The sequence below is a fragment of the Cinclus cinclus genome, chromosome 3 (assembly GCF_963662255.1).
Source record: "Cinclus cinclus chromosome 3, bCinCin1.1, whole genome shotgun sequence".
In the NCBI taxonomy this organism is placed as follows: Eukaryota; Metazoa; Chordata; class Aves; order Passeriformes; family Cinclidae; genus Cinclus; species Cinclus cinclus.
The window spans coordinates 102,328,383-102,347,557 of record NC_085048.1 but is presented as its reverse complement, the minus strand read 5'-3'; the positions used below and the strand labels follow the sequence as shown (position 1 = coordinate 102,347,557).

The window sequence follows — 19,175 nt, the reverse complement described above, 5'->3', positions numbered from 1 at the left end:
TTTCCTACAGTTTATTCCAGTGTCTAGTTTTTTACACGTACTATTTTTAACACGGCTCAAAATAAAGGCACTTCCTCTCATGCAGCCTGAGCACCAAAACACAACAGGCTCCCACTAAAATGCCCAGTGTCCAGCCTGAAAGGGAGCATTACAAAAACGCCCAAACCTGAAATGTCCCGCACAGCAGGACACACGGCAAAGCTCCTTTGAAAGCTGGCTTTCCTCAGGGACTTATCAGGATTGCCGATCTAGCTCGCTCCCACCCGCCAAGATTTCACATTTGTAATTACCACTGGAAATCTCACACCTCGGGCACAGCCCCGGAGCTGAGACTCAACTTTCCAACGACAGGGCAGGAGACAGAGTCACCAGGCTCCCGAATGCCAGAGATGTTATAAATACCACTGTCCTGCTAACCGGCTGGGAAAGAGCCCCTGGAGCACTGATGAGGGCTGCTTCCCTGTGCACCCTTCCCGCTGGAAGGTGATACAGCTGCAGGGATCTCCTTCCCAATTCCTCACTTGCATTAGCCTCTTCCTGCCAGCTCCTACACCTGTGCCCAGCCAATCCACAGGATCCTGCCACATTAACATCAACAACATATCTGGTTTGATTTGCATTTAATTCCTCAATGTAGCAGGACAAACTTTCTCCAGTGACAGAACCCGCACAAGCTTCCTGGCAACGTGTTTCCCTCACACAAGTTTTGGGGTTCTGTATTTACTGTGCAACCTGATCCCTCTCTACTGCACAAGTGGCCATGAGGTTTAACTCAGCACCTAGGTTTAAGATGATAGCAACCACTGATAGTATCTCTCACTTGTCATTCCATGAACTAAGCGTAATAGGAGCTTACTGAAACTTCACCAAGGAAACACAACTTGCTAAAGCATTTTTCTCCCCACACCTGTGCCGACATTCTCACAAGCACAAGGACTGGATATGCTGAAGTCCTGGATTATTGTACACTGGACTTCAGGGCTTCTTTTGACACAAAGACAGTCGTGATGCACCCCTAGCAATGGTTTCTGCCACATCCTGCTTCTCTTTGGCCCATCAAGGCAAATAGGAGCTGGGATCCCCTGCCTGGTGACCCTTCCAGGTGGAGAAGGAGCCGGTCTAGTCCCTTCAGTGCAGTCCCACAGCCTAAGCGGGACTGGGCTGGAAAATCTGCTTTAATCACCCCACAACCATCATCAAGTTGAGTGAGAGTTTCCTTACAATCATCACTTTAAGGCATTTAAAAGAGGTGGAACATAGGAGTGCCTAGGGAATCATGTATGACGAGAATTTGCTTTGTCCATAGCATTTTGGGGCAGAATTAGGCTGGCTCCTCTCCTCATGCGAAACTGGCAGTGTGAAATCTCATGTATTGTCTATCTTAGGAAAGAGGAGATCAGAGAGATTTGTCTTCCACTCATTGCTGATTCAGACTTCTCTTTGTACAGGGCCTGAGCACTTGCTCTGTGTTATTTTAGACAAAACAATATACTACCAAGTGCTTTTTTGGGAGGAAAACTCAACATTCACTAGATCTAAACAGTACATTACTATAAACTAGTGCAAAGCTGGGCATTCACATGGTAATTGTAGGAACTGTGAAGAAAAGAGGGGTAAATTCAATGTGTGAAGGACACAAGCAGAAGTTAGAGTAATCCACGTGGTGCCAATGCTGGTGCTGCTCTAGAGAGCCCTCCTACCAGAAGTAGGAGGGGTGAAACAATTATCAAGGAGTATTTGATTATTTTAAATGCATCTGCTCTTACTTGTTTGCACACCTCCATTGTGAAAGAGGTAAAACTCGTGATAAATCTGTAATTTTAAAAAATTACATATATGCAGCTCATCGTCACTGGGCTTGAAGCCCAGTGCTGCAGAACACTCCCTGTTCACACCAGAGCCTTCCAGCAAGAATCCCCTGAAAATCTTACAACCCCAAAACAATGGCTGTGTAGACATTCTTCCAGCAAACAGCCACTAATCCGAGGAAAGACCTCTTCTGCGTCAGTAGAGTTAAGCCACTCCCTTTCCATCATGCATGATATTTTGTATGGTTATTTAGCATTTCATGGAGTATCTGGTGCATAATTTACAACATTGCCTGCACCTAAGATCCACCCTGAACAAGATCACTGGCAGCATTCATTTTCAAGCCTGTGATGTGAGACCACCCACAGGACGGTCTGCTGCAAAGCTGCACAGAATTTACTGCACTTTATCTCTTCTGCTGAAGGAAATTGCCATACTTTAGGAAGAGCACTGCATCTTTTCTTTTTTTTTAAGTCAACTCAGTGCATTCCACTGAAGGGAAAACTCACTTTCTGTGCTTTCAACAATGCAATCTGCTTTTCTCTTTCAGTGTGATGTAAACACACAGATAATGGATTCTTGAAGCAGTGACCCTGAAAATGATAAAATCTGCCTTCTTTAGACTGCTTACTAAATCAGCAAAGAAAGAGGTATGGACCAGGTTTTTCTTCATGCCACAAACTTAGCTCTTTCCACACAAGTACCACAGTCTAAGATCTGACAGATGTCCAAGATAAAGCCTGTAATGCATTCCCTCATGTGCGAGTTTGGAGCCTGGATTTTCCATGCCTCATCCCAGGAATTTCCATGTTCCCAGCGTTTAGGATGCTGTCATTTTGCCTCATTAAATGCAGAGTGCAGCCATTGCTATGAACCAGTTTACAAGATAAACCAAGTGCTATGAATGAAAGATTTTTTTTCCCCTCCTTCCTCAAGCCAACAAATAGGAACATTCTTTGCACTAACCAGGCTCTTGCCCCCTCTCTGACAGGAACCACATACCACACTTGCAGCACAGACCACAGTAAATTAAGAAACATGCAGAGAAGGGCAGCACTTCGTTGTACTCAGGCTTCTCTGGGACTGTCTCCCGAGTCACATGGATCAAGAGGAGGAGGAGTTTTGGTTTCAGTGAAGAATTCTTTTTTATTTTGCAACTGCAATCCCGGAGTTCATTCATTGTTGGGAGGCGTCTACCACAGAAAAAGAGCAGAGCTTGTTTTACCCTGCCTGAGGCACGAAGCTGCTGGGCACCATCCTCCCCCCTACACTGGTGGTTTGCAGCCCCAGCCGAGGCCTACCCTCCCTGCAGAGAGCACACAGCACCCCCAAAAGAAACCTCTGGTTCTCACACAGACAGGGAGTTCAATGGGAAAATATTAAACGGCATTCTCCCTGTCTAAAAGCAAAGAAAAATGGAAATGTTAAAGTACACGAGTGCTTTCTCAAATATCTATGGTGTGAGCAAACTAATTTGTTAGGGAATTAGGCAACTGTTCTTCATTTGAAGAAGTGAAGCCACCCACCTTTGCAGGAGGTATGCAAGGGCTGGACCGGGCCCTTGCACTGCAAACTGCTCCCAAACATAGCTAGGATTTATGACCGATGGCCAATTTTAACTGCATTTTATTTAAGGATAAAATAACTACAAGACTGCTCATTGCAAGGCTGAGTGGCTGAGAGGCTGAACAAAGACTCTTAACCCTGTGTAAGCCTTGGGACACCTTTGGAGTGAGAAGAGCCATACGGTATCCCTTAAAAGAACTCAAGAGCTTTTTCCCACAGCACCACTTTTGTCTTCTCTCACTAACACCTTGGTGCAATGAGAATAAGGCCGGACTAACATGTTTACAAGGATCACAGCATGGAAACACCTCCAAAAAACCCGCACAGGCTTACCTTGTAACTGCTTGAATCGTCCTTCTAACTGGTTATAGTTATACGGCACCTGAGCTGCATATCCTGGGGACAATGGCCCGGGCATACTGGTTGATTTTTGTAATTCCATTTACAGGTAGCGCAGCGATAGGATGAACTGCAGCATCAAACTGCACAAGTTTCTTTACCATACATCCAGGTAAATCCCAGTTTCCTCCAGTAGTCTGGCGTCAGTTCCTAGCGAAAACGCTCCCCCCTGAGCCCTAAGTAAACAACAGCTTCGGTTCAAAATCCAGCAGTATGGTTTAGCGGTAAGCTCTCTGTTATGGATTCAAACTTAAAGCGCCAGGAGGGTGTTTTCTGGTGGGTTTTGTTGTTGTTTGTTTTTTGTTTTTGTTTTGTTGCTGTTGTTTTTCCCAGTTCCACAACAGGCAGCTCTCAAGTGCTTGAATCTTCCTCAAATGCTCGTCTGGCTCTGGCGAAACCAAGTGAAATAAAAGCAAGCGTGCGATTCAGGCCGAAGTAAAGGCAGCATGGAGCCACGCGCTGCCGCCCCGGCCGGCGCTCCCAGGAGCTGCGCACACCTCAGACCTTTCTGCTGGTTTGTAATATAAACAGCAGCCGCCCGGGTGAGGGCTGATGTCACTCGATTACCATACGGCACGGTGGAGGAAAGGAAGGCTGTACCAAAGGCGAAGGGGCGGCGGAGCAGTGGAAGAGCGTCCCGACTCACGAAACGCCCTAGCGAGTCCTTCCGCCGCGCCCCGGGAGTGGCTGCCCGCGGGGTCCCGGCCCCGCGCTGCCCGCACCGTCGCCGCGCACGATGGTACCTTCCCGAGAGAAGTTGCTGGAATTACAACCTTTTGTTAGGAGCCTCATGTAACGGAAAAGTCTCAGATTACTATCACTTGAAAAGGAGGGCACTTTTCTTTATTTATCTGCTGGGCTGTCCGGCTTGCAGGAGCACCGCATGCACACAGAAGCGCTCATTCAGTATTTAGCACCGGCCGAGGAGGGGACGCGGAGAGATCCAGCACGTATCCATCCAGAGATACGCTCCAGCACACCGGGAACAAACGAAAGCTTTGTTGAAAGGTTCTTTAAACAGCCAATTCCTGTCACTTCGGTTTATGTTGCTCAACGATATTGAGGATTTTGACATGCCCTGTGCATGTGGCTCCTTGCCCAGTTATCACTGTGCTGGGTATTACTGCAAGATTAATGGGCTGTGCACTCAGGGGGAGAGCTCTAACGTAAATAAGGATGCCGCGCCGAGCTCTGACTGGCACCTCAATACCCTGCCGAAATACAAACGTGCACAGCAGCAGCTGGGCTTGACCCTGGAAGTCAGTTCCTGCAGATAGTATTATATACAGGATGTCAGTTTTCCCTCAGGGACATGAGCTCCCAGCCCTCACTTAGTTTTAAGTGAAATTAAAAGGTCAATTCCACATTCATAGTCTCAGTACATAACATTTGCCTATTCATTTATAAAACTGCTGATAATGTTCACACAAATGTTCTCTTTTTTTCTTCTTCTCTTGAATTTCCAAATTCCTTTCCACTGGAATCCACATTCTTTCCTCCTCCAACTCCATCCCCTCATGAAACATTTCAAAACGTTGCCTTTGTTTTGATACCGTAATTTCACAAGGTTTAAGACATATAGTAATTTCTGTGAGGACAATTTCTGTGGGAGAAGCTCAGCCCACTCCCCCTTGACTCACTGCAGCCCAAAGTCCTGCTTGGTGCAAGGTTGAAATTCAACCAGCCATTACCAGCACACCAGGGAACAAATGCGCACAAAGTCTAACCAGGAGCACTGCCAATTTAGGGAGAAGTGATGGAAGCTGACACTTCTCAGCTGAAGCTGGGGTTTCCAAAAACACATGGACTGTTGGAAACATCTGGCACATTGATCCTGAGGTCATAAATGCATTTAAAATATTCATGGCTTTAACTATACTGTTTTACTTAAAGCACCACCATAGCTCTACTCCAGAGTTACTTATATTGATACAGAAGGGCTTTACAGGGATATTTCAGTGCATCCCTTTATTTCAGTAAAGCTGTATTTACACAAGACTCCTGGTACTGCAGCACACTTAAAGTAGAGCTTAAAACATTTCTGAAAGCTGGCCTTCAATCTACTACCTGTGCTTGGTCTTGAAGGACTCTTCAGCTGCCCCAGACAGGTTTGACAGTATCAGGAAGGAAAGTGGCTGTGTAGGCCCTGCAGGCTCTTGCCCTAAAAACATGTCTGGAAGGCATCAGGGGGAGCTGAGGAAGCACCTGCAGCTGCAGCCCCAGTAGGCAGGATGCTGCTCTCCGGACAACAATGGGCTGGTGTGGCAGGCTCCTGCTAAACCCTCCCCTGATAATCTCTGTGCAGCCAGCTGTCCCTCCAGCACACAGGCATCCACACGCCAGCCCTGGCCATGGAGTTTGCAGGGAACAAGGACAGCACAAAATTACCAAAGGCTCCCAAATTCTCAGCCATTAGAATAGCAAGGTGAACTCTGCCAAGCTGGAGGAGCACGTTTTGCCCAGCACACAAGTACAGGCTTATTTCCATCACAGATATTTCTCCTGCAGCATCCTACCAACAGCAGCTTTTGCCTGCCATGCCTGACCTATGTTATAATTAAATGCAAACCCTTCCCCCTCAAGAGCAGGCAGGCAGCCAGGCCCTACCTGCAGGCATATCAACTCATTCTGTTCCACCTTGAGAAAACAGGTGAGCTCAGAAGGTAAAACTAACGTCCAAGTGACTGACGGGAAAACTGGAGCATTTTTAACACTATGAAGGCCATAAGTCAGGAACTTTTCCCCAGCTGAAAGCTTTCCCAAAACCTTTGGCAGGCAATGCATTAATGCGCATGGTCATTATTAAAAATATTAAAAAGTAAACTATTACAAAAGGAAAATATTAAAAACTAAAAAAAAATTGTTTGGCTTAGGCCCATATAAAACACAGACTGGCCTTACCCACTCTATCATGAAACATGAAGATCACACACAAAAAATTACATTTCAGCTTGTCCCCTGTGGGACAACTGAAGCTGGAAAGCTTCAGGAGATACTGAACAAAATTTGGGGTTTGATTTTTTTTTTGTCCCTGTCCCTGCTCTGTACCTCCCAGTTGTGGCCTGCTCAGCAGCACTGAACGCTACCTTGAAGGAAAGGAAGTGCAGCAGGTATGGAGCAATGCAGGCTACACAGCAGTAGGGAGGAAAGCTAAAGGAAAAGGGAAGAACCCATGCTTATTTTGTTCCAAATTTGACAAACAGAGACACCAGCCCCTGACCTGTTGTCAGCAGTACTTGCTGTGAATATCTGACCTCATTTGAGCTGCCATAGAGGTTGGCATTTGGGCTGAACAAAGTGCCCCCCAGCAGCAGATGTGAAAGCCTTTGCTGATCATGGTTCAGCTCCTAGGGCTGGCCCTGGTGCCAGAGTCAGCTGCCAGGGCCTTCCTGCTGCTTTGCTGGGCACTGCCATATATCTTGAAGGCTCTGTTGAACAGGTTGGTGGGAATTCAGTGGAAAAAGCAAAGCCAAATGGGGACACCTCTGTATTTGTGAAATGCTACACCGTATGTAGCAAGGCAGCTTCCAAACAGGCATGCTGCCAGCTCCAGGTTTTGTGAGTCACACCAAGCCTAATCCATTGGTCTGCTGTTGACTGCAAATGAGTGAACCTGAGCCCTTTCCTGCTGCCATGTGGCGATGCACCAAATCGATCACAAGGCTCTGCATGCACAAAGCCCTTTGTGACACCCAGTTCTACTCATTTTCCTTGTTTATCTTCAATTGACTAAGCCCTTGACAACACGAATTAGATAATATGCTATGGAGGGGATTGAATGCTTTAAAGCCATAGATAGCTTTGGAGCACTGGGCCAAGTGCAACTTATCATATCAACACAGCTGGGAATTGTCCCTGGTGTAATTCATTACTGATTACAGCACTGGAGGAAAAGAAGGGCCAGATTATGCATTAAACTTAGCATATTGAGGAGGGAGGGGTGTGCTGGGGCTTTTTTCACTCTCTAAATGTTATTCTCAATTTTTTGCCCATAACTGTGAAAGAAGTTTTGCTGGCAGTTTGAATTGTCCCTGTCTCAGAGCACCTGCCAGGTGATGATGGCTTGCGTACTTGTTCAGAGTAAACAAAACACAAGTGATTATCCAATTAGCCATAATGCAGAGTGCCCTAGATGACATGATCAGAGCTTTGCAAAGCCTCAAGGAGAACGAGAGCTGATCACAGTAATATTATGAATGTACAAGTGAAATTCAGAAACAGCTGCTTACCCCAGAACACAAAGGGATCTCTCCTGGGCTCTATCTTGACATGGTTCTGAAAAATGCTGCTGAAACAAACAGGTTCTGACACAAAGGAAAAAATTAGGGTTTCTAAGAAAGAAACTAATATTAGATCCAGCAAAATGACCATCCACATTCCTAATTATCAATGTTTCTAAGCCAGAATTTACAATAATTTTTGAGCCTGGTTAATCATCACCTTTGTCTTTTCTCTTTACTCTTGTAAATTCTCTAGTTGGTGGCTAACTAGGAAAAAAAAAAAAAACCACAAGATAAAAAGGATGATTTATTAAAGTAAAATGCCAGAGAGATCACGTAACATTTTTCTCCTCTCCTGAAGGTGGGTAAATTTTCTACACATCCCTTAAGTGCTATACTTAGGAACTGAAAACTCATTATCACACTTGCCTCTATCCTCACAGTAAAAACAAAACCTTTCCTTACATATTGGACAAGGAGTAATGGGTTTTGCTGGGGATTGTTCTAGAACGTCATAGGAAATAGTTATTTTTACCCTAATTTACAATTTGCATAACATAAATCCTGAAGAGTTAGCTGGTTTCCCTCCAGTTTTTATCTAAGATGCTGGAAGCAGGGAACAGCAGCCCACGCACCAAACAGAAATGAGCTGCCAAGCTCATTATCTCTGCCGCAGGTATTGGAGGTAACAGAGCCCTCCAGTTCCTAACCTGCCCTGTCCTGCAACATTTGGTTACTCTCACATGGAGGTGAAATGAATACAAGCAAACCAAGAGATCTCCTCATCAGTAACATTTCCACTTCAGAAAGTATCTCAATGTTTCTGTTCAAAGGGGATTTCAGGCCAGTGGCAACTACCCTGTCATGGGCTTCTCCCAGTCCCATCCAGATACATTCCCTGTGACTCATGTGGGCTTTCCAGAGCCACTGCAATCCAGAGGCAAGGGAAAAGGGCCCATTAAAAAGTAGGAAACAAGGATTTTAATTACAGAAAGCGCTGTTTACATGTTTTCCTTTTGCCATGTCTGGCTTGGCCTGAGAGCAGCTCCGCTGTCCCAGGTACAAACTCGCTCTGGGCTCCAGGTGAATCTGTAGGTTGTGACATCTGAGACCAAAACCTTTGGGAATTTTCTCACAAACCAGGCCAAAATATCAATTTATTACTGAAACTGGGTCAGCTCCACCTGGTTTTGCATTTCCATTTGCACAAGTCCCAGATTAACAGGAGAGTTGACATGACTTTTGTAACAGCACATCCTTGCTAGCTGCAGGAGTCAGTATCTGCCAGGAAGGCCAGCAGGGAAGACCTACAGGAGGCACTTGCAGAACATTTCAGAAGAAATTATGATTTCTGTTGGTTTGCATTCCAACCTGTACTGCTTTCCATACTCCATGAACTCACCAACACAGGGAAGTCACCCCTGAAAAGCCGTAACTACATTCCCAAGTTTTATTTGTTGCCCATGAAATGCACTTGGCTGGCTCCCTGACATAGATGGACAGCCCTTGCAAAGCCTGTTCAAACCAAGCACACTGCACAGGTACACACTTAACACACTCGCTGGCTGTGGAATTTTGCCATGGAAACACTTCATTTTCATGCATGAAATTCTTTTTTATGGGTTTTGATTTGCTTTTTCAGAAGCTGGGATTGTTGTCATTGCCTCTCCCTCCTTTCTCTTCCACCTGTTTATATGTATGGGAGAGAGACAGAAATATGCCCACCCTCCTTTTTCTCCCTTTTACACCATTTTCTTTTCCTTTTCAGTCTCACCAGGAAGAGAAGATGCACTGTTGCTACACCATAATCCCTCAGGCATGACAATTCAATGTTCTGCTACTCTTGAGCAAAATGGAAATGGATGAAAACAAGCAGCAGAATACACTGATATTTACATCTCCACAAGCCAGAGTATGTCCCCGTGTGGAAACTGCCTCTCTCCACAAAAATGCTTTGTGATCAATTGAAAAATATTAACTGTGTCCAACTCGTGAAGTTATTATTCCAGAGCAATCAACTTCATTTTTATATGACTTATTGAAAAAATAATACATTATACAGGTGGATGTATAAACACTGTCACTTGACAGCCCTCTGCCTTCAAGGCTTAATAAAGGAAGAAAAACTTGAAAAAAATCTTCATACAACACACACATACAAAGTGGTTGGCAAAAATAATAGTAGTGATTGCTTTGCTCACTAAAAGAGCTCAAAACTGTTAGAGAGAATGCTGGAAACTAAAGAAGTGGAAATTAGAAGTGGATATTCATCACCCTCTCTACGTGGCTGGTTCTCATCCCTGTTCCTGCTCCTTTTGCCTCTTCCCCATCAAGGAAATTTGTCTCCAGGCAATCTGGGTTTATATCTCTCCAGGATATTACCTCAAGATAAGAATCAAAGCTCTGATCCAAGGGAATGATTTCATCACTAATCTTTCCCCATTAGAAAAGCTTCAAGGTCAACAGAAATTGGTAAACATGTTTGAATCCTGCACTGAATTTCACTTTGCAGTGTGCTCTGTTAAACATTATTTATACTTCAGGGAGTGCTTTCAGGCAGTATCCCAGCAACAAATGGAAGGAAAAAATGCAAGGCATATTGCAGATTTGGCTGAATAAATAACATAAATACAGAAACATTGCTAGTTAGATGCTAAAGACATGAGATGAGAACATTCTCTTCTGCATACGCATTTTTTGTGGAAAGACTTCTTTTGAATTACAGACTCATGACTAGGTTTTGAAATTCGTCCACAGCTAAGCTCATCCCTGAGAGAAATCATAATTTTTAAAAAATACATACATTGCCAATATTGGCATGTAGTTTCTATAAAGAAGAAATCCCTTCCATTAAGATTATTCAGCAAATTATCTGAAAACAATTTCATTATCTCAATGAAGGGTCTCATGGTGTCTCTGTAATAAATAGCCCTATTGACTCCAACAGCAAAGAACCTCTGTAGTCTTTTCAGTCTTCAGATTTCCTATGAAGGGCCACCTCTGGTCAGGTTCCCAGCACGGCCTCAGAGAAGCCAGGGGAGAATCCAGTTTATACCAGGTAACAATCTGACTGGGAGGTCTCCTCTAAATTGTAAACTTCAGCATATTATCCCAGGCTTAAGACAGTGCCTGGCTCAGCTCTCACTGACTCCATGGAGGGTGTCTCCCTGGGAGTACTTTTCCTTTCCCAGAGCAGCTGCTGCAGCCAGAGCTCTTTACCCTCCCTTCACAATTCCTGCTCTGCTGATTCTGAACATTGCCTCCCACTCAGGCTCAGTGTTTTGGGGCAGCCAAAAGCATGTCCCCTGGTGCTATTACTGTTCACTGATGCCATGGGGATGAATGGATGAGGAAAACTGGAGTAGGCTGGAGGAGAGCAGCGTGCTGTGCTGCTCTGGGAATGAAAAGGCATAGCTCCCACCTAAGGAAGCTGACTCTGGTCAGTGCAGTGTCACAGTATTGGAATGCCCAGGTATAACCACGCAGATTGACCTGCTGTAGGATTATCCCTGTGCACATTTCACTGGTAATATCCCAAAGGCAAATACACCTATGCACACAGAGTCAGCACACATACATCAGTTTTCCATTGGCTTCCTCTGGGTACAGATGGCTTGTTATATTTAATCTTAACTAGAGCACAGAATTCTCTTTTACCTGATTTTGTTAAATTACTTGGACTGCATTGCTGTCCAAGCACAGAGTCCTCTGTGTATGAGGACTGGTGTATGCCTAGAGCTCTCCTCAAGGAACTATGAGAAGCAGCTATGGACCTGTATTCCAGCCCAGGAACTTAATGCACAGGAATTCCAAGATCCAGGGATGAATCAACACAGGCTCACACTGGCAAGATGCTGGGCTCTCCTGTATACATGTCCAACTTGACAGTGCTTAATTCTGAAAGGATTTCAGTGGAGACGTAAAATGACAGCAGCACTCAGACTTTCCAGAATGGGGCTGCCAGAACTGCTCCTATCCTGCTCCATCCCCAAAGAAACAAAAAGCCTATTTTTCCGGCCCCAGCTCATCCTGCCTGAACAATGTGTGCCAGATTACAGTCATTCGCCAGGATGCAACCACTGTCATGCCCCACTCGGTTACTAAGCACTCATAAATCCTGTCCATGGAGCAGACAAGCACGCACAGTTCCAGACAACTCCTAAGGTACATTCAGCAGGATTTGTTTTCAGCAGCTTGGCTCTCTACTCAAGGGCCTACACAGGACCAGGGATCTAACCAGACTACCAAGAACCCGATTTACACCTCCATGTAGTTTGCAACATTACTTCTTCGATTTGAGAGAGGGCAAACCCCCAAACCATGCCCAACTGAAACTAAAAATCACATTGTTACAGCAGCAAGATACAAAAGACCTGTGCACCAAGCTACATTATTGATCATCAAATACATCGCTTGCTTCTTATTTGCGAGTTGTTTTATGTCTCCCAGACATACTGGCTCTACTTTGTGGGGCAGCCTACTGATAATCCTTAAGAATAAATCCACTAAGAACAAAGTAATATTTATTGCCTGTTTTTTGCCATCTGTTTTAGAAACAGTTCAACAGCAACTTTAAAAGCCAGCCCATTAATGCAGTGACAGATGGGCTGAGCTTTTCCTTGCTCTCTGATAAGAGCACAGTGTGCATCAGGAGTCCCAGCCACCACCACAGGTAACATCTGGCTCTCTGCTGCTCTGCTCCTTCCCTTCATGCCTGCATAACACACAACACACCAAATGACACTGCTGCTCCTGACACCCGCCCCTGCAGATTCTGGGAAGGTCAGAAACAACAGAGGAAATTGTTCCAGAAGTAAAATCCAGAAGGGAAGCATGGGGTGAGGTCAACATTTGGAAAAGCTTTTGTTGAAACAATTCCATCAACTTCTACCTGAGCAAAACAAGACTTTTCAAAATAAGCCCTTTCATGCTCATCTGGGTGCCCCTGCATTAGGCCTGTAGCTCTAAACAAACCCACAGGCTGATAACCAGCTCTGCCACACCAGTGCAGAGCAGATTTCACTGCTCTAAGGCTTTTATTTCCCTTTAGTCTCAAGTAAATCCTTCACACACCCTTTCAAGGTGATTTACAAGCATCACTATAATGCTGAGCTCTCCTTCCTTACCACTTGATGCTATTCAAAATAGTGACTGATTTTTAAGTCCTGGATAGCTCAGGTGCAGGGTACTCAGGAAACACCCTGCAATAGCTCATTCTCGGTATGCTCTTTCAAAGCCAAGAATAAATCCAAGGTTTATTCTCTTAAGCTGTATATCACTGTACTTTGCCCTTTTTTATTGGTTTGAGACCTGAAACTTCATTTTGTATGCTCGGAGTGAAACAGAAAATTTGCTATGAGAGAGATGCTCGACAGCAGGGCCTGGCAGTTGTGATACCTGGAGAGTACTAGAAGCAGAATCTTCCTTTTCACTTCTTTGTGGGGTTGTTCTGCTGACTTTCTGCACTGGAGCTGTGGCGGAAATGGCTCAAATATCAGGGCCACAAGGGGCTAATTAGCCCCCCATAACTTTCTCACCAGAAGTTTTCTCTAATTTTTTTAAACTTATGAAATGGCTATTCCACTATATTAAAAATTTTAAAAAAATTAATAGTGTAACTTCAGGAACAATTTCAATGCTTTTCCCCCCTCTTACTGCCAGTGAGTACCCTGACCTACCCATGGCCACCTAGGTGAAGCTGAAAAAGTAATATGCTCCTGCCCACACTAGGGAACTCCTCTCATTTCATACACCTTAAAACTGGTTTTAGTTCATGGGCCAGAGAGCTGAGTCACAGACCTTCTGGTCACTTGGATGAACCCAGAGGACAAAAGGGCAAAATACAAATGAGCAGAAAAGCGAGTAACTGAAGCCAAGTTTAATATTGAATTAGCTAACTGAAGAAATGGAAAGTTTTGGAGGTGACAACTCTCTTGCTACCTGAAAACAGTACCTGGCACACCTGAACCTCACAGCCCAAAGGCTGAGTGTGAAAAATTCTGCTGAACAACTGAACTGTTTCTTAAGGTTTTTGCAAGAGCTTCATGCATCAAGGAGCTGTACAACAAATCCCGTTAGCTAATGGACCTAGACAGATGAAATCCAACCCTTGAGGATTTGTGAATGAAGAATCTTGCACAAACATGATATCTTTTTGGCTCCTACAGAGCAGGTAGAATTACCTGGTCTTCCAGCAAGACCTTCCAAAGAACCAGGGAGAACAAGGAGAGGTGAAAGATGATTTCCTACAGTGGGGTACCTTACCTGGCTAAGGAGGGATCAGTTACCTTCTTCTCATATCAGTTGCAGAGTGAGTTAGTCCAACATGAATGGCAAACAATCTGGTTGCATATCCCTCCAAATCTGGATTCTGATTGAAAGCTGAGTTCCCAGATGATTTACTAGTTTTAAACCAAAACAGCCCTTTGTATTCTGGTTTTCATAGTACACAGACCACTTTAATAACATCAATTATCAGCCGCTGTACTAACAACACTGATGTTCTTCTATTATTATAACATACCTGCTTTACCTGAGCTTTCCTTCAGGACATTGTTCCACTCACCAATTATTCTGACCACCACCTCCTGCCTTTGCTGTTTAAATATTTCAGCATCCTGGTGGAATGTGGGGCCATCAGCATTCTTCCTACAGCAGAGTATCAGACTGGCTACAAACCTCACTTCTTATTTCCTCACTCTTTACCTTACTTTACCTTAAAGAAAGTAAGTTTCACTTCAATTACAGTAAAGTAGAACGAACACGAGATGGAAGCTCCACCAAGGAGGCACTTCACAGGTTGTGGAAGAGTATGGAAAGAAGATGCCTGCACCCACAGAGATTACAGAGCCATTAGTCAGGCAGTGTAACATGCCCACAGCTGTTTTCCTTTGGAATAGAGCAGCTTGCACCTTGGTGATCAAATTTAAGAAACCAGTGCCTGGTGTGTTTATTTGAAACCTTTCATATTAGGACAAGGGGATAATGAGGCATGAGTGTCTCATAGACTGCAGAACATTGGTAGTCTTTGGTTATATCTTGTCAATGACATACTGCAAGGGGACAGCCACAGGCAGCCTTGAAATACAACCCATCCATGACTTCTGGAGAGAGAAATGGTATTGTCAGAAGATGCTCAGTCTTGGAGATGTGGGAAGGTGCTAATGCCCACAAAAGTGCTTGTGCCCAGTGCTCACTCAAGCCAGGCTGGAGTGGTGTTCAGTAAATCCAGATCCCAAAGGTGGCACATAACTACTTCTGCTTCAGAGAGCAGTGAAGTTCATCCAGAGGAAAGTGACGGTACAACAGCCAGCCGAAGGCAGGGGTTGCAGAGCCCAGAAGGACCTCGTGACATCCCCCAGCTGACTGTGTGCACTAGGCTTTCACCCAGAGGTCATTGTGCCTAGTCCTGTGACACACAGCTGAATCAGAGAACACCTTTCCAGAAAGGCCTGTCTCTACTGAAAGAGGACAATGACAGAGATCATTGCCAGCCCAGCTCCAGGGGACAGCAATTAAAAACCTGCCAGTGCCTTTCTGGGGCAATGCAAGGACCCACCAGACATATGTTGAACAGTGTCAGGAGTACCACAGTTCAGCCTTTAACCATAACCTTGGATTTGAAATACAAACCTCTCCTTACTCCTCTCTCCCTGCACCATGATTAAGCTTTCAGGCAATGCTGCAGCAATGCAGGATGCTAAGCCAAGTTTTGGCAGCACACAGCATTCTCAGCACCACCCACAGAGAATTACAGGTATGGAAATGTATCAAATGAAAATAACTATGAGTAATGCTTATTCAGAAGAAAAATAAATACACCATACTGTGGGAAAATGTTTAAATATCTGAATCGAATCTTCAGCAAAATTATTTCCTTTGACAGTGGTATGTGTTTTAGGCTAGCTAAATAATTCAAGTACTTTCCTTATATTACTTCTCCTTGAAATAAGAGTTTCATGTTTATTATTCATTACTCAGGTGGGGAGATCTGCTTGCTATAAAACTAAGTGGACCAAGGAGCTGCAGTAAAGTAAGATGTGGGACCCAAACACAACTCATGAGCTTTGTACTAAAAGCATTTCCCACCCAAGGAGCAGGATACAACCTACTACCACTGACATGGCAGGAGTAAACCACAGTTTCTTCCTCAAACAAGACTACATAAAATAAAGCAGCCCAAGCTGAGATTCATTTTGTCTATCACCACAGGTACAGCAAGCTGTTTCTGACCCCACTCAGCACAGCCTGGCCCAGGTGAGGCATTTTTCCTGTCACTCCAAACACCCACTGTGATGGGAACTACTGCAATTAAAGGCAGCACAATTTAACACACATCCCCTCTCTGTGAGCAGTTCCATTAAGTCAACAGCATTACTATCCCCAGGAAGAATTATGTGATCTGCTCTTTTCCCACCTCCATGAACTACTTAATTTCCCTGTTCCTGAGCTCTCCACCTGATCCTGGCCTGTGCCTGACACGTAAAGGTGTTTGGCATCCCACGCATTCTCAGGGCCAGAGCAGAGAGCAGAAAGGGCACGCTGCACTCCAGACCCAGCCCCATTGGAATCACAAATGGAACAGGTGATACCTTTGTCTCAGTGCAGCTGATTTAATAAACCTGTCTCAACATCTTTTGAAGTATCAGGTTTAAAACCATCCCTGGAGCTCAGATTTCACCAGCAGAATGCTTGGCATAGTTTTGAGCTAGTTTCTCTACCTGTCTCATGCTGCCAAGGCATTTTGTTCAGAGGTCAGAAATGTGGGCATGCTACCATAAAAGTCAGGAAATCATTTACAGAATGCATAAAAATTGCTTTGCAGGGCAGTGACTCACAGCTGAGAGGACATGACATAATCTCTTTGCTCTATAAACAAGTATGGTTAATGCATAGCCTTTAATATGCAACGATCAAACGCAATCTCAGTTCAAGTGAGTAAAGATCCAACCCAGTCTCATTTCTCTGCTGATGACAGTGGAATTCAGCAGAAGACAGCAAGTATTTCAGAAAGAATATATAGTCCCATCACTCTTTGCCACATGACAACTACCTCCACCTACCACATTCCTCCTTTCCAGGACTATGGAGATATTTTGTGTGCTTCCAGATGGATGTATTTTGAAAGAGGGCTTTGTTACCCATATTATTTTTTTCCCAAATCTGATATCAGTGCTTACCAGCCAGTGCCTTGATGCGGGAGCGCTCAAACAGCCGAGCAGAACTGTTCTCATTGTCCCAGTCGTCGACATCCCAGCGGTTGTTGACATCACTGTACTGCTGTTGGATTTCAATGTTGTCGTAATCTGTTGCTACCGTTGTCGTCATCCTGAGTCTTCTCCTTAGCCTCTCCTCACCATCGGATTCTTCCTAATACCCTCTGCCAAAGAAAAACACAGAAAAATAATTGTTTTGATGGTACACAGATATTGGAAGAAAGTCAGAAAGCTCAGGAGTTTTGGTTTCAAAAATCAATGACTTACTTGAAGACAAGCTCAAGAACAGGTGAGATACCAACCAATCCTTCAGAGAACAAGTATTCTCAAAAAAGTGAGTGCTTTACCAAAGCCAGAAGCTTTGCTGCATACACACATCCAGAATCATCACGTTCAGCTCCACAAAGCAGAACCTGGATGGAATAGTGCAGCAAAACACTTCCACATTTGTAATTTTCAAAAGCATTTGCTTTAGAGATCTGTGAGTGTTGGCTAAAGCGTATGGTGCTCTGGATAACTCGGCTAAGAAAAACCTCAAGCACAAAGATTACCTCAATACCTTTACAAAATGGTGCAAACACTGATGAAAAAACCCCCAGATTCCCAAAAAGCCATATAAGCATTTGGCAAGCCCTTTAACATGTATGTGAATAAATATTTCTGTCTCCACATGCAAATGCTGACTTTGTGACTGGTCCTGACAATTTATTTATTAACTAATTCATATAAAACCAATTAAACTATGCATTACTTTGAACTGTCCACAGGAAGAACAGGGCACTCACCAACACAACTCTTGGGGTAAGGTTCTCCTCTTTCAGGGTGTTGTTTGAATATCTGTTCCCTTTTCTGTTTAGGATTTCCATTTATTTTATCAGTAATAATTTTATATACATAATTATATATATCTAATTTTATAGTATTTATCAGTACTAGGTATAAGAGTAGCAGACACCTCAGGAGGGGGAGAGAGGTTATACACAGCTGTGAGTGTATTGGGAACAACGCTGAGTATCCCCTTCACCAGTCAGTGCTCAGAGAGACCCTCGGAAACACAGAAACACGCACTTCACGTTTGCTAAACGCAGTAATTACCAGAAATGCAGTTAAATACGTGGACAAGGGGAAGCCAGTGGGCCGGCCTTTTACCTGGGCGGGGCGCGCGCTCCCCTCACGACGCCCCGCCCACGGCCTCTCTCGTCTTCTCTCTCTTTTATCTCACTTTCCTATTTTAAAATAAAATTTAAAAATAAAAAACAGCAGCCACCCAGCCGACCTTCCCTCCGCGGCAGCCCGGAGCGCAGGGCAGGTCCGGGCTTGCTCTGCCCACGGAGCTGAGCCCGCCCTGATGGCGGGACCGGGACCGCCCTTCACGGCCCCTCGCGGCCCTCCCCACCTGCCGCCATGGCGCCACCTGCCGGCCCCTCCCGCCACCCGTATGTCGCGACATAAATCCACTTCTACCGCGACAGGCCGCCGTGGCTCACCAGCGGCCTTAATTCCCCGTCCGGGCCCGGGATATCAGAGCCGGCTGGTTGTGCCCGGTCCGCACCCCAGGGCAGGGCCGTGCCTTGTTCCCGCGCGGACAAACGCCGGTGTCTGGCGCAGAAACGGGAGCGGAACCGCGCTGGGGCGGCTGTTACATAAGAAGCTGTTACCGAAGGCTGAGCGCGAGTGTTCAACCTTCGCGAAAAGTGGGAAGGAATCGCTTTAGTCATGGGAAGCTGCCAATAGAGAGAGTGAAGGCGAGGATAGCTGGCTCTGGGGAAGGTCGCAGGGACGATTCTCCCGCGGCGCATCCGCCAGGAGCCGGGCATGAATCGGGATCCTGCCGCGAGGAACAAACAAAAGCATGGAGCAAAGACGGGAGCAAGGATTAAGCCCCGCGTTTCTGCACGGCACTCACCAGCTGATCCTCACTGAGCATCAGCCCTAGACAAAACCCTCCCATTGATCCGGGCTGAAA

At 45.1% G+C, this 19,175-nt stretch overlaps 1 protein-coding gene across 2 annotated transcripts in view; it reads right to left on the bottom strand.

Annotated features, from left to right (window-relative positions):
- SPTBN1 (spectrin beta, non-erythrocytic 1) overlaps positions 1 to 17,357 on the bottom strand; it is an 82,658-nt gene extending 65,301 nt beyond the window's left edge. The window contains exon 1 of one of the 2 annotated variants that reach the window (XM_062490590.1): positions 17,174 to 17,357. In XM_062490590.1, the coding sequence (XP_062346574.1) occupies positions 17,174 to 17,321 (148 nt within the window). In that variant the 5' untranslated portion in view covers positions 17,322 to 17,357. Of the gene's footprint in view, positions 1 to 3,708; positions 3,845 to 17,173 lie in introns of those variants that run through there. The other variant, XM_062490591.1, reaches the window with a different exon arrangement.
- Positions 17,358 to 19,175: the final 1,818 nt, after the last annotated feature.